The following is a 13,322-nucleotide window of genomic DNA, read 5'->3' on the forward strand; positions in this document are numbered from 1 at the left end:
GGAGAAGAACAGTGTCATGGGCAATGTGATCAACCCCATAACTGGGATCTCCAGTCACTGGAGACACTGGGGAGCACTGGGGAGCACTGGGGGTGGTGATCAGCTGCATACAATGCTGAGGCTTGGGGAATTACTCAGGTGTGGCACTTCCTAAATTCACACCACCTCGTTTTCTTGCATTGCAGGCCTCAAACCGGTCCCATCTCCAGCTCCAGAGCAGAGTCCAGAGGGGAAGATGCCCTACCCAGACCCTCACACTGTCACCCCTGGGCACACCAGAGCACCTGGGGCCCGCTCTGCACAGCTGCCCCACACATGTGTGCTTCCAGGACCCCATCTGTGGGATATGCCCACCTGTACTACCCATCCCCAACAAGGCTCAGACGCCAGCACTGTCCCTGCCTGGGACATGCCCACAGCTCCCCAAGGCCCTTGTTCCCACAGAGAGTCTCTGCAATGTCCTGGCCCTGGGCCCAGGCCAGCGCTGGACCTGAGCAGGAAGTGCCCATCCAAAGGGAAGTGGAGAAAGAGGAGCTTGTCCCCAGGCAGCCACTTGGAGCTAATTGGGCAAAGAGAGGTGTCCTGGGAGGAGGAGGGATGATGGTCCCCTGCCAGCATCTCTGATAAGCCCTGTTTGCCCAGGGCCCAAGGCATCATGAAGACATTCAGACATCTTGGCCTTCCTAGGGATGTGCAGCTCCTTGGGCAAGTTCCAGAGCAAAGAGTCAAGGCAGGCGCCTGAAATGCTTTCCCAGCTGGCCCACAACACATCTCAGATGGACCCACAGTGTCCCTGGGAAAGAGAGAAGCAGAACCCTTCACTAATGCCCTGGAATGTCAAACAGGAATCACAGCCAGGGACAGCTCTCAGGAATCACTTCCCTGTGGGTTTTTCCTTCTTGGTGATGCCATGATGATTTTTTGCCTTTTTTATCTATACCTTTTACATGCCCTTTTATATCGCTTTTATGTGTCCTCAGTGCTTTTAGCATGCATACTTGTAGTTCCTTAAGCCTGATAATTTAGCATAGTCCTAATATTCCGTTAAGCCAGGAGAACAAACATCTTGGAAGCCTCACACTTAGGGCCAGAAAGTCCTATGCTATCCTGAGAAACCAAGGTCCTCCCTAGAACATATTCTGCAAACTAAGATAGGGCCATCCAGGGCGGAATTCCTCGGGATGGGGGGATATCACACTATTAATTTAAGCTTCTCATTGGGGAATCTTTGATAGATATGCTAATTTGCAAGGTCTATAAATTGTACACACGATCCATCGTGTGTGGGCATTTTGGGTGCATTTCCATGTGCATTTTGGTGCATTCCACCTGGACGAAGTCATGCACCTTAAGATCCTTAAATAAATACCAAGGTAAAAAGCCTTTTTCCCTTAAACCGTGTTTGGTTCTTAATTTTAAGACCAGGGAAAGGCAACATTGGAAGCTGGGACAGGCATCTGGATCCACCTGAGAACAAAGCAAGAGACACTGGGAATCTTTGAGCCTCAGGCAAGGCTCCCATGGGCTTCAGAACCCAAAGCAGATTTTTACCCACAGCCTTTGATTTGCAGCTTGGGTGTCCTCAAAAGATTTCTCCTCACACCTTTCTAGGCAGATCACTAAACCAGAGCAGGATTTTCCTGTCCCAGGGGCTGCTCGATGGTTTTGGAAGTGGATGGGTCTGGGAAGCACAGCTGGAAGGAATGTGGCACATCTCAGACAGAGGAGGAGTTTGCAGAGGAACCGTGGGAGCCTGTTGGAAGCTCGGGGGCTCATTGGGAGAGACCAGATCCCTCTCAAGAAACGGGACACCCGTGTTTCGGCCAGCCTGGGAAGGAGGACTTGAAACTGGCAACGACAGGGGAAGGGCAGAGTTCCAGAGAGCACCCAGACAGCAAGACAAGGATCCCATGGGGATAATTCAGGAAAGGAAGGCAGCCCAGGAAATGGCCACAAGACAGGTCAAGGGGGTGTCCTCTTGCATCCCTCCTGGGATACAGACACTCTCCAATGCCTCGCTGAAGGGCCTGGATCCCAAATCATGAGGGATGGGAAGAAAACCCAGAGACAGAGATGTGCGGTTGTGAGACTTGGATGTCTCCAAGAGATGGAGGGATGGCTCCATGGTTGCAGTGCTCTTGGGAATGGCTCCAGGGGTTTCAGAAAAGCAGGACAGGAAGGGGAGTGGTGGAGTTGCCATTTTTGAAGGGTAAGTTCAGCCCTCAGGAATCTCTGACCCAGGAGAGCAGGGAGAAGGAATGGTGAAACAAAGACATTCCCATGGCTCTGCCTTCCTGTGTCCCCAGCTCTGCCCCCCTCTACAGGCTCTCCCTGCTGCCAGGCCTGCAGGGAGCCCAGGCTTCCAGGCTGCCTTCAGCTCCTCTATGCACAGACTTCCCCTCAACCCAAAATGTCTGAATGTCTTCCTGGTGCCTCGGGCGCTGGGCAAACAGGGCTTATCAGAGATGCTGGCAGGGGACCATCATCCCTCCTCCTCCCAGGACACCTCTCTTTGCCCAATTAGCTCCAAGTGGCTGCCTGGGGACAAGCTCCTCTTTCTCCACTTCCCTTTGGATGGGCACTTCCTGCTCAGGTCCAGCGCTGGCCTGGGCCCAGGGCCAGGACATTGCAGAGACTCTCTGTGGGAACAAGGGACTTGGGGAGCTGTGGGCATGTCCCAGGCAGGGACAGTGCTGGCGTCTGAGCCTTGTTGGGGATGGGTAGTACAGGTGAGCATATCCCACAGATGGGGTCCTGGAAGCACACATGTGTGGGGCAGCTGTGCAGAGCGGGCCCCAGGTGCTCTGGTGTGCCCAGGGGTGACAGTGTGAGGGTCTGGGTAGGGCATCTTCCCCTCTGGACTCTGCTCTGGGGCTGGAGGTGGACCGGTTTGAGGCCTGCAATGCAAGAAAACGAGGTGGTGTGAATTTAGGAAGTGCCACACCTGAGTAATTCCCCAAGCCTCAGCATTGTATGCAGCTGATCACCACCCCCAGTACTCCTGAGCGCTCCCCAGTGTCTCCAGTGACTGGAGATCCCAGTTATGGGGTTGATCACATTGCCCATGACACTGTTCTTCTCCCACATATTGGGTCTGGGACTGGGCTCAGCTCTGGCGTGTCCCACAGGGAAAGCTCTGGGAGGGAAGGGGCAGCGGGAGATGGGGGATCTGGCTGTGGGGGCTGCAGGAGGATGGATTGTGGTGGAGTGGGGGTTGTCCCCACAGGGTCCCCAGCTGCCTTTGGCTCCCTACCCCCCCCAGGGCCTTGGCCCCCGCAGGTGCCTGGGCCATTCCAGGGGCAGCTGCCCCGTGCAGGAAGCTGGAGGGATGCCAGGCAAGGGGGCTGGATGCGTGCCGCAGGTGGGATGGACTCTGTGCCAGGGCCGGGCTTGTGGCCAGGGCTGGGAGCTGTGCCAAGCCAGGCTTTGGCCTGGGGGCTGTCGGGGAGGGTGCAGGGAGGAGTCCTGGCAGGGATAAAGGTGGTCCTGGCCCGGCGCAGCCTCAGCCAGTGCTGCCCAGTGCGAGAGGAAGATGAAGGTGGCTGTGCTCAGCGTGGCCCTGCTCTTCTCCATCCTGCTGTGCCCCCCAGCACAGGCCAAGGTGAGCCACCAGCCAAACAGGTCCCCACACCCTGCCTTTTCTGGCCTCTCATCCCACCCTTTTGGTGTCCCTTCAGGAATTTCCTCCCGGCTCTCTCCTCTATGTCCTAGCCAGCCTCCCCAAATGCCCTCCCACTGACCATTCCCAAGCCCTTTCCTTCCATGCCCCCCCCAGTCCTTTGCCTTTCTTCCTGGCCACTGCAGCGCTGTCTCCTGATACCATTCCTGGACTCACCCCCAGCTCCCAAACCCTCTCTCAGTCCTGTCGCTTTTGTCCTCGCCCATCCCCGTTCTTCTTTCCCCACCAAGCCCCTCCCTTGCACTCCCATGTCCCTACACCACAATTCCTTTCTCCTGCCCTGTACCTTACACCGTGCCCCTTCCACGGCCCCAGCCACGTCCCTTGGCTCCTCAATTTACCCCAGGTCAGTGTCTTTGGGTCTCCCCCAGCTCCAAACAGATCTCCTTGGAGGCCCTGAATTCCCATCCCTTTGCCTCCGCCCTGCTCCCTGCACCCGTGTTCCCCCCTCAGCCCCACAAGGTCCAATCCAGACCAAGCCTTTGTTGTCCTTTCCCAGGCACTCCTGGAAGGAACCCAAGATGATCTCCAGGAGGTGAGTGGGGGGCTGGGACTGGAGGGCATCCCCTCTGGTAATTGGGGGGCACTTTGGTTCCCCCCATCCCTTGCTGGCACCGGGGACACCCCAGTGACCAGCGAGATCTCCTGGTCTCTCTGCAGGTGGATGTAGTCAATGTCGACATCCTGAAGACACCTCAGGTGGGTACCAGGAGTTCTGCCGGTGTCAGACCCTCCCCTCGCACGGCCACCACACCCCAGGCCATCCCATGCTGCCCCAGCACAGCCCAGTGCAGCCCTGCTGACACCCCAGACACCTCCCCTGCCCCACGGATCCTTCCCAGGGAACCCCTTGCCCAGGGCCCCTGTTGCATTCCCATCCCAGGCCCCCCAGCACCCCCCGCATGGTCCAGGCCATAGCCCCTGCCCCAGCTGTGCCTCTTGGCCAGGACCCCACTGCCGCTGGGCAGGAGCACAGCAGCTCCTGCACCCCATTGCTGCCCGCAGGCCCCTTCCCCAAGGACCCCTTTGCTTTCCCTTTTCCTCCCAGTGCAGCCCAATGCCCCCAGTGTGTCTCTAACGCTGCCTTTGTCCCCAGCCTGCTCTGGATGAAAAGCTGGAGGCTCTTCTGCGGCAGAAGCGCCTGGCTGCTGCTCTACATGGATAGGTGAGCAACACTCGGGGGTCTCGTGGCCCCAGAGGGTCCTGGGGGTTTCTGGAGGGATCCCAGAACCTGCTGGGTGTTGCCAGAACTTGGGGACGGCAAAGGGACATGGTGGGGGGTTGTCCCAGATCCGTGTCCCAAGTGTGCTGGACAGAGCGGCCCCTAAGTCTTTCCTTGTCACTGGGGAGCTGTTGGGAACCCGACAGTCCCCATGTGGGCAGCAGGATTACCTGGAGATTTTGGGGCATCCTGGGGCTTGGGGGGGTCTGGGGGTCCTGTGGATCTGAGGAACAAAATCCTGTCCTGGGTCTATCCAGGGCTCCAATTCCCTTCTCCTTCATGACAGGCATGGGGACGAGGACCCTCTCCCATCCCATTGGACACAGGGGGATCACATTTTGATGTCTGTGTTTTTAGATTGAACCAGGTGGGGAAAACCATGTCCTGTCCCCCTCCAGTGGAATGAGGAGATGATGATCATCCCTGGAGGAATCGCCTGATCCCCTGTGAGCCCTGGGCCTTTTTCCTCAAATGGCCAATAAACCCCTTCAGCAAATTTACACTCCGTGTCCATGTGTCTGTGTCCGTGTGTGCTTTCCTAAGGAAATTCCCCCAAATCTCCAAGAAGTTGATCCCCGAGGTGTTGTCCTGTCCCCGTGACCATCTGCACATCCCGTCACTGTCTCACTGTCACCTCCACACATCTCTGAGCCTGCTGGCACCTCCCAGGTTTGCTCTGAACTCCTCCCTCCTGCTCCCCACCACCAGGAATGACCATGGGAGCTCAGACTAGGAGCACCCAGGCTAGGGATGGATAAGAAGCACCTGGCAGAGGCGGGAGGAATCCCCCATTTCAGGGGGGTTGTGGGGTGCAAGGGGGAGCAGCTGAGTCCCCTCCCAGATCCAGGGCTACAAACTGGGGACAAGATGCCTCAAGTGCCTCAGCTGAATCGTTTCCCTCAGCCCTTGGCCCGGCAAGTCTCTGGCTGCAGCACAACCTCTGTAGGAGACTTTCCAATGGGAAGACAAAAGGAAGGAATTGGTCCTTCCCTCTCCCTCAGCCTTCCTCCTTGTGCTGATCTTCTTGTCATCCCTTAGCAAAACCAACCAAAACTCATCTGCAGTGAGGTGTTTCCAAGGGTCCGTTCCCAAATAGGGCCACAGGAGGGTTTTCTGCCAGGGCAGAAGTCAGACCTGTGGGATTTGGTCAGACAGTTTAAAACATGACCATTTCTAAATGCTGGAAATCCAGAGGCTACAAAAAGGAAGTCTGCAGTTGGAATGGGCCATTATCCTCCTGCTTCCCGCTGCTCAGCTGGCCAAGCCCAACTCCAGAGGAGCAGATCATGGAAAGCAGAGCTGCAGGGAGTGTTGGAGACTCATTCCCAGAGAGAGAGGGAGAAAGAGTGAAATAGGGACAAGAATTCCAGTTGTTTTCTTGATCACAACCACCACAAACAGCTCTGTACTCAGTGTGTAACATCCCGATGCTGAGGCACGTTCCTGGTTTTTCACCACAAATTGCATCATTTTGGAAACTGTCCCTGGATTACAACAAAACCACAGGCCAAAAATTGACTCTATTTGCTTCCTACATCAGAAAGCAGCCAGCTTAGAACTGGTGTGGACCAGGGGAATCCGACTGTTTAATTAAAACAAAGCATCGTGAAGGCCCGAGGCGGGTGTTGACGCCATGTGATTTCTGCCCAGTGCTCTGAATGTCAAAGTGAAGAAATTCAATGAAGCGCGAGTAAGCGGCCAGCGTAACTACCATCTTCTGAGGAGATACCTGTTACGAAGTGGGCACTGCTGCAAAGGTCGCTCCTCCTCATGGTACCACTGTATGCCCTTTGAAGTGTAATGAAGCCGACTTCTGCCCCGGCATGGTATCATTGGAATCTCCAGTCAACAATCTCCTGCTAAACAGTTGAACAAATTTTATGTAAGGACCGTGCAGCTTTTTACCCGAATTCTGGCCCAGGGATTTGTGCCTGGCAAGAACCGGTAATTTATTGATCGGTCTACTGCCGATCTTATTCCTCCTCTCCTAAAATTTTGGACACTTTAACTATCCGGATCTCTAAAATGTGTCCATCGATACGCCTGTACCAGGCATTGACCGGCACCCAAACTTCCCATTTTGATTGGGTGGACCTGGCATCTAAAACTTTTAATCTAGATTCCTTGTGTAAAAACAGGGCCTACCTGTGCTCTCTAAATTTACCATCTGGCCTCCCTAACTTAGCAGAAAATGCATTTGAACTGCTGACACTGGAGTTTTACACATCGGGTGTGTTTGACACTAAGGAGTGTGTTCATTTTCCTACGGTTTGGGAGGGTTTTCCCAGGCTATGGGAGGTGTAAGAACATCTTAAAACTCAACCAAGTGTGGGAGAAGACAGCTGTCTCCCGAGACTTTTTGTACTAAACAACGGGGGAAAAAGCAGCAAGGAGAGGGAAGGAACATTGGAAACATTGCCTCCTGAGCTGGAGAACAACCTGCCAGCAACATCCCCACCCACATCTCTAAGTTTCCTCTTGCGTGACTTTTGAATAGGTTCCCACAGAGGGAGGAAACTGGTAATTGCCCTTGTTCCCCAGACCAACTTATCAATGTTTCTGTTCCTCATTCTAAGCACAGCTAAGCAAACATACAAATGACAGATCAGCAATTATTCCATAAGCAATTCCTAACATCTTGAAAACTGTTTCAGGTCCAGCTCTCTTAACCATTTTAATTAACTCTAGCTGGGCCCAAATTCCTTCCTCTTCTAACTAACTGCAACACAGCTAGCCTATAACTAAACTCTTTATGTTTCTTTTAAATCCATGTTTCACCCACAAAAGGTGTTGGTCTAAGGAGGAAGAGCATCTGCTGATAAGGTTGAAGGCTCAGTTTTGGGGAAACAAAACCATCAGTAAACTCATTGCCAAACACATTCTGTCCAAGACAGGGAAGCAGATGAGTGATAAGAGGAGATTGCTGCCCAGGGAACCAGCTGTGGGCATGGGAACAGCAGCTGGGATGAGTCATTGGCCAGATAATGAGGAGGAACAGCTGGGAACATCAACCAGCAGAGGGAAGGGCAGCTGCGGGCCCATTATCAGAGAACTTTCAGTCAAAGTCTTTCAGCTGGGAAACTCAACTCCTTCCCATGGGCATTCAAGCAGGTACTTAATGGCCAGCAGATGACATCACTGGTCAATGAGTCAGCCCAGGGCTGCTTCAGATGCCTCAATATGATAAGCCAGATAAGAACATCAGCCCGAGATAAGAACAGCAGCCCGAGATAAGAACAAAGCAGGGACCCAGGAAGAAAACTCCTGAAGACCTTGCCAGAAGTGGCTGACTAAGAGAGCAATCAGGAGAGGTGCACTTCCAGCACCTATTCCATCTAGATTGGGGGAAATCAGCCAAGATTACTCTGCATGACATTGAATGCCTGTCCTGCAAAATTCTGCCCAGTGAAATTTGTGTGGCATTTAAAGACAGATGGGAAACACCTGGAAAGTTTAAGAGCCTTGGGAACTTGCAAATTCAATGGGAAAGCTGACAATAGCGCTTCCAGGGACTTAATTACAGCCAAAGAAACTGAGAAGACTGTGCAGGAGATGAGCAAAAGCTGAGCTCCTGGTCCAGACGGGATTACCCTAAAGGACCTCAAGAAGATAGACCCTGAGTTTTCCCAGACCATGGAGATATTCAACCTTTGGTTAACATCAGGTAAAATCTCGGACATGGTGAGGGGATGCAGGACTGTATTAACACCAAAGTCAACCAAACCAGAACATTTCCAAGACATTAATAACTGGAGACCCATCATGATTGGCTCCATCCTGTTAAGACTGTTCTCCAGAATATTAACAGCAAGGTTGACTAAAGCATGCTCCCTCAACCCAAGGCAAAGAGGCTTTATAAGAATGGCAGGATGCTCTGAAAATGTGAAACTCCTGCAAACAGTAATTCGATCTGCCAAAAAATATCACAAACCGCTGGGGGTTGTATTTGTGGACATCACTAAGGCTTTTGACACCGTCAGCCACCAGCACATCCTACATGGTCTGCAGCAAAGGGAAGTGGAGCCTCATATCATCAGCTTGGTGAGCAATATGTATGAGAACATCCGTACATATATCACCACAAAGAAAACACAGAGAGACCACATCCAGATCCAGGTGTGAGTCAAACAGGGCAACCCAATGTTGCCTTTTGCAAGCTGGAAGAGAGTGGCAGAGGGTACCACTGGGGAATGAACAGCATCACAGCGATGGCATTTGCAGACGATCTGGTCTTATTGAGCGATTCCTGGGAAAACATGAAGCAGAACATCAAGATATTAGAGACCTTCTGCAATCTCCCCGGTCTCAAAACACAAGGGGAAGAGTGCCACGGCTTTTCCATCAAGCAAACAAAGGACTCTTCTAGCATCAACAACTGCACTGCTTGGACCATCACCGGCACAGTCCTGAACATGACCGGCCCCGGTGACTCTGAAAAAGATCTGGGCCTGCAGATTGACCCTTGGATTGGTGTAGCAAAATGCATCCTATCTACAAAACTCACATTCTGGTTACAGTGAATTGGTAAAGTCCCTCTTCAAACTCTAGGAATCAAAAAATGGATAGCCCAAAAACATATACCATCCCTCAAGTGACCTACCTGGCTGACCATTCAGAGCTGAAAGCAGGGTTCCTCAAGGCCCTTGACCTAAAAGTTTGATCAACCCTCAAGGAATGGCTGCACTTACCTGCAGGTACCTGTGATGCCATCTTGTACTTGAGCATGAAGGATGACGGGTTGGGTATTGTGATGTATGGATGCGAGAGACACAAGGTAGGTGTAAGTGAATCAGGTTTATTGTAAAGTTAGAGAGCGTTCATACTTTTGAGTGTGAGAAACTGTTTTAGCTGCTCGCTCAAAAACCAGTTACAGTCCCCTAATAAATCTGTTGTCTTGACAGTTTGTCATTCTTTTCTGAAGGCTTGCAGCCTGACAAACAGGACGCCTTTCCTGTTTTCAGATCCTGTGTAATCAGCTTTCTTCCACGCTTCTCAGCATTCTTGCTCACGCGATGCAGCAGCGGCAGCTTCCTCTATAACTCCATGCAGCAGCCTCTCCAGCTGGCAGTGGCAGCTGGGGCAAGAGGGCACAGGGGACAGCTCTCCTTTTGCAGCCTCACGGGACAGCAATGTGTCTCAGCACCAACCCCGGCAGCGGGCAGCAAACAGCAAAGGCAGGCAGGTCCGATCAGGCAGCACTGGACCTCAGCGTCACTCACCGGCAGCTGGCAGAAGTGGTGAAGGCAGCAGATCTGATTGAGCAGCAGTTGGTGTCGGCAGCCAGGAGAAGCAGTAAAACAAGGGGGCAGACGCCAAGAGCAAGGCACAGTGCAGCCCCATCTTGGTAAGGACAGGCACCCACTGCGAGCACCACAGGTGACCGCTGTGCCTCCGATTGCCGAGCAAAGGGGGCAGAGCCCAGACCCCACACATCAGCAAAGTCTCGGTTTGCCCCCAACCTCTCATGGGATCTCTGCCATTGCTGAGAACCAACCCCCCAGCCAGAGAGCTCACTCCCCAGCCACCACTTCCAAACTCTGGTTTCTCTGGCTGAGCCATCACCATGGTATGTGAGGAGGCGTGGCCATTTCTTTTGTTTCCTAATTGCCCCTAATTGTCTCCTGGGCAACCCCCTGCCCTCACTGCCTCTTCCTTTCAGATGGGACAAAATTCCTGAAAAGAAAAACAAACCCACAACAACCAGCAGTCACACCCAGCCTGAGGGGACTTCTCTGCTAATTGGTCATTATCCACCAGCAGAATGGGCAGCTGCAAGGACTTAGACAATCAAGGACTCCCAAAATATCCTGTGACTCAGAGAGTGACATCATTCCATTGTGAACCTCCCTGACCTGGGGGAGGTACTGAGCATTTCCACCTGAACCTGAGCATATAAAACCTGGCTTGGGGGAACTAGGAAACCACTGCTGCTCAAGGGATCCAGAGGAGGAGCAGAACTTCCACAGGACCAGCACTTTTGACAAGACTGTGACCACCACGTGGTAGGATCTCCACCATCACTCTGACCAGCACGGTGCCAGGTTGTACTCAGTCTTTGTGGCTTAAAACCCGTTTTCTCTTGATTGCTGTGTTTATTGTAATCTCTTTAATGAATTGTGAGCCTGACCGGAAATCTCTCTTGAGGTGGTTGAGGCGGGTTCATTTCTCCTGCCAGTTTCCCTTAAAAGCAGCACAGTGTTTTTTGGGAGGGGCTGTTTGGAGCTTGCAGGACTCCAAAGCTGAGGCAAAAAGATCCTCTGGGGGATGCTGGGGTGTCCCCAGGAAGGGTTTTTCTGGCAGTCCTGGTAGCTGCTGCCAGCAGAGCCCCCAAGGTGAGCGGGGGGATGCCAGGTCCCGACCCCACAGTGAGAGTTGGCCTTCCTGGGTCAGGCACTGCTGCTTTCAGCCCAGAGCCAGGGGGTTGTGGGACCCCCCAGAAGAGCCAGAGCAGGGGCACCTTGGGACCTGCAGAGGGAGGAGAGCAGAGAGGAACAATATCGGGACTGGGGGAACGCCGGCAATCTGGAGGAGAGGGAATGTGGAGAGGGTGAACCCTGTGATTGCCTGCACCCTGAAGTGGGGACCTCAGAGAGGGGGGACCTCGAGGATTGCCAGGACCCTCAAGTGGGAAAGGGGGGATGCCTTGAAGCCCTGGCACCCTGAAGCCGAGAATAAGGGGAGAAGGGACCCCAGGACTCCCAAAGCCCCCCAGCATTCCTAAGTGAGGGGATGCCAGAGAAGAGGGACACAAAGGATCTCCAAGTTTGGAGACCAAAGTGGAGGGAGCCTTGTAATTCCAGGGACGCCAGGCAGCCTGGGGTGGGTGGGGACCAAGCAGGTGGGGGAAACCCAATACATTCAGGACCCCCAGCAGCAGGGACACGAGGGAGCCCCCAGAAGCTCAAAGTAGAGGGACCAGAGAGGGGGAACTCGCAGGAGGCTTCTTTTGAACTGAATCTTGGTGTTTTGGAGGTTTTTATGGACACCAGAGGCCCGGTGACTTCTAGAGATGGACTTGGGCAGGAGGAACGCCCAACCCAATGCGCTCACACCTTGTTTTTCCCCATTGCAGGAGTTCCCATTCCCAAACCTTGGCCGGATGGAGGAGAAAGCTGTGAGGAAGAGGAAGATGCCCCAGGACAGCCAGACAGGTGAGGCAGAAGTCACTGCCCCTTTCCCCCTCTCTTCTGCTCCATCTCTCAGCCCAGCATCACCCCTGGCTGCAGGACAACCCTGCTGCCGACGCCATCCTGCCAAGGATGAACTGGGGGATCTCCTTTCTCTTCCCTCTGACATGGAAGCAAATCTCATCCTCTCTTTGTTCTTCCTCCCCCAGACAATGAGCTGAGGATGGAGACCAGGAAGGGCAAATTCCCCCGACAGAGTCTTGTGGAAGAGGTCGTTTTGAGTGGCTCCACGTCACAAGAACGCAACGGGAAGGAAAAGCCCCAAAGATGCCATACAAAGAGGGGCTCCAAACCCAGGCCAGGGTGCTCCAAGGAGGAAAGACCCACCCTGTGCCGGGATGGCAGCTGGAGCTCCAGCCAGAGCTCGGACCTGGTGGTCCATGAGCAGCTTCATGATACGGAGAAGCCCTATGAGTGTGGTGAATGTGGGAAGAGCTTCCGCTGGAGGTCCCACCTGATCCGCCACGAGAGGATCCATACCAGGGAACGGCCCTACAAGTGCTTGGAATGTGGGAAGGACTTCAATGTCAGCTCCAGCCTGATCCGCCACCAGATGACCCACACAGGGGAGCGGCCCTACAAGTGTGGGGAATGTGGGAAGAGGTTCAGCAGGAGCTTGGCCCTGATTCACCACCAGAGGATCCACACCGGGGAGAAGCCCTACGAGTGTCCCGAGTGTGGCAAGAGGTGTCGGGACAGCTCCAAACTCCTCCTGCATCAGCGGATTCACACAGACGAGAGGCCCTTCCGCTGCCCCGACTGTGGGAAGGGCTTCTGCCGCAACTCTAGCCTCGTCCCCCATCAGCGCATCCACACTGGGGAGAGGCCCTACAAGTGTCCTGAGTGTGGGAAGAGCTTCACTCGGAGTTCTTACTTGACTAATCACCGGCAGAGCCACCGGTAAGGGAAGCCCTGGGACCGCCCCAACTGCAGGAAAAGCTTTGTCTGCTGCCCCATCATCATCCTCCATCAGAGGACCCACTTTGCAAAGAGAGCTGGTGACCCACATTCCTGGTGATCCACGTTGGGAAGACACCTGGATGGTGATCTCCTTATTCTGGTTTTCCACAGGCACCTGGGTGAACACAGGGGCAGGGTTGGTGGTGTTGCAGTTTTCCCTGTAAGTAACTTCTTTGTCTTATCCCTTCTGTTATCAATATTGTTGCCCTTCCTGTTTGTTCCTTATCTCATTGTTGTTCCCAGTAAATTGTTCTTATCCCAGCCCAGGATCTTT

At 53.7% G+C, this 13,322-nt stretch overlaps 2 protein-coding genes and 1 long non-coding RNA gene across 3 annotated transcripts in view; 2 read left to right on the top strand and 1 right to left on the bottom strand.

Moving 5' to 3' along the window:
- LOC125320964 (zinc finger protein ZFP2-like) overlaps positions 1 to 12,992 on the top strand; it is a 28,638-nt gene extending 15,646 nt beyond the window's left edge. Inside the window, exon 5 of the mRNA XM_048293398.1 lies at positions 12,477 to 12,992. Within this exon, the coding sequence (XP_048149355.1) occupies positions 12,477 to 12,992 (516 nt within the window). The remainder of the gene's footprint in view (positions 1 to 12,476) is intronic.
- LOC125320969 (zinc finger protein 208-like) overlaps positions 1 to 13,322 on the bottom strand; it is a 430,705-nt gene that overhangs the window by 300,146 nt on the left and 117,237 nt on the right. The gene's annotated exons all lie outside the window — the stretch shown is intronic.
- LOC125321011 lies at positions 3,518 to 5,398 on the top strand. The gene is made up of 5 exons (XR_007201387.1): positions 3,518 to 3,601; positions 4,179 to 4,214; positions 4,340 to 4,378; positions 4,776 to 4,844; positions 5,259 to 5,398. It is a non-coding gene; the product is annotated as an uncharacterized LOC125321011 (long non-coding RNA).

This window comes from Corvus hawaiiensis, unplaced genomic scaffold (genome assembly GCF_020740725.1).
Source record: "Corvus hawaiiensis isolate bCorHaw1 unplaced genomic scaffold, bCorHaw1.pri.cur scaffold_32_ctg1, whole genome shotgun sequence".
Lineage (NCBI taxonomy): Eukaryota > Metazoa > Chordata > Aves > Passeriformes > Corvidae > Corvus > Corvus hawaiiensis.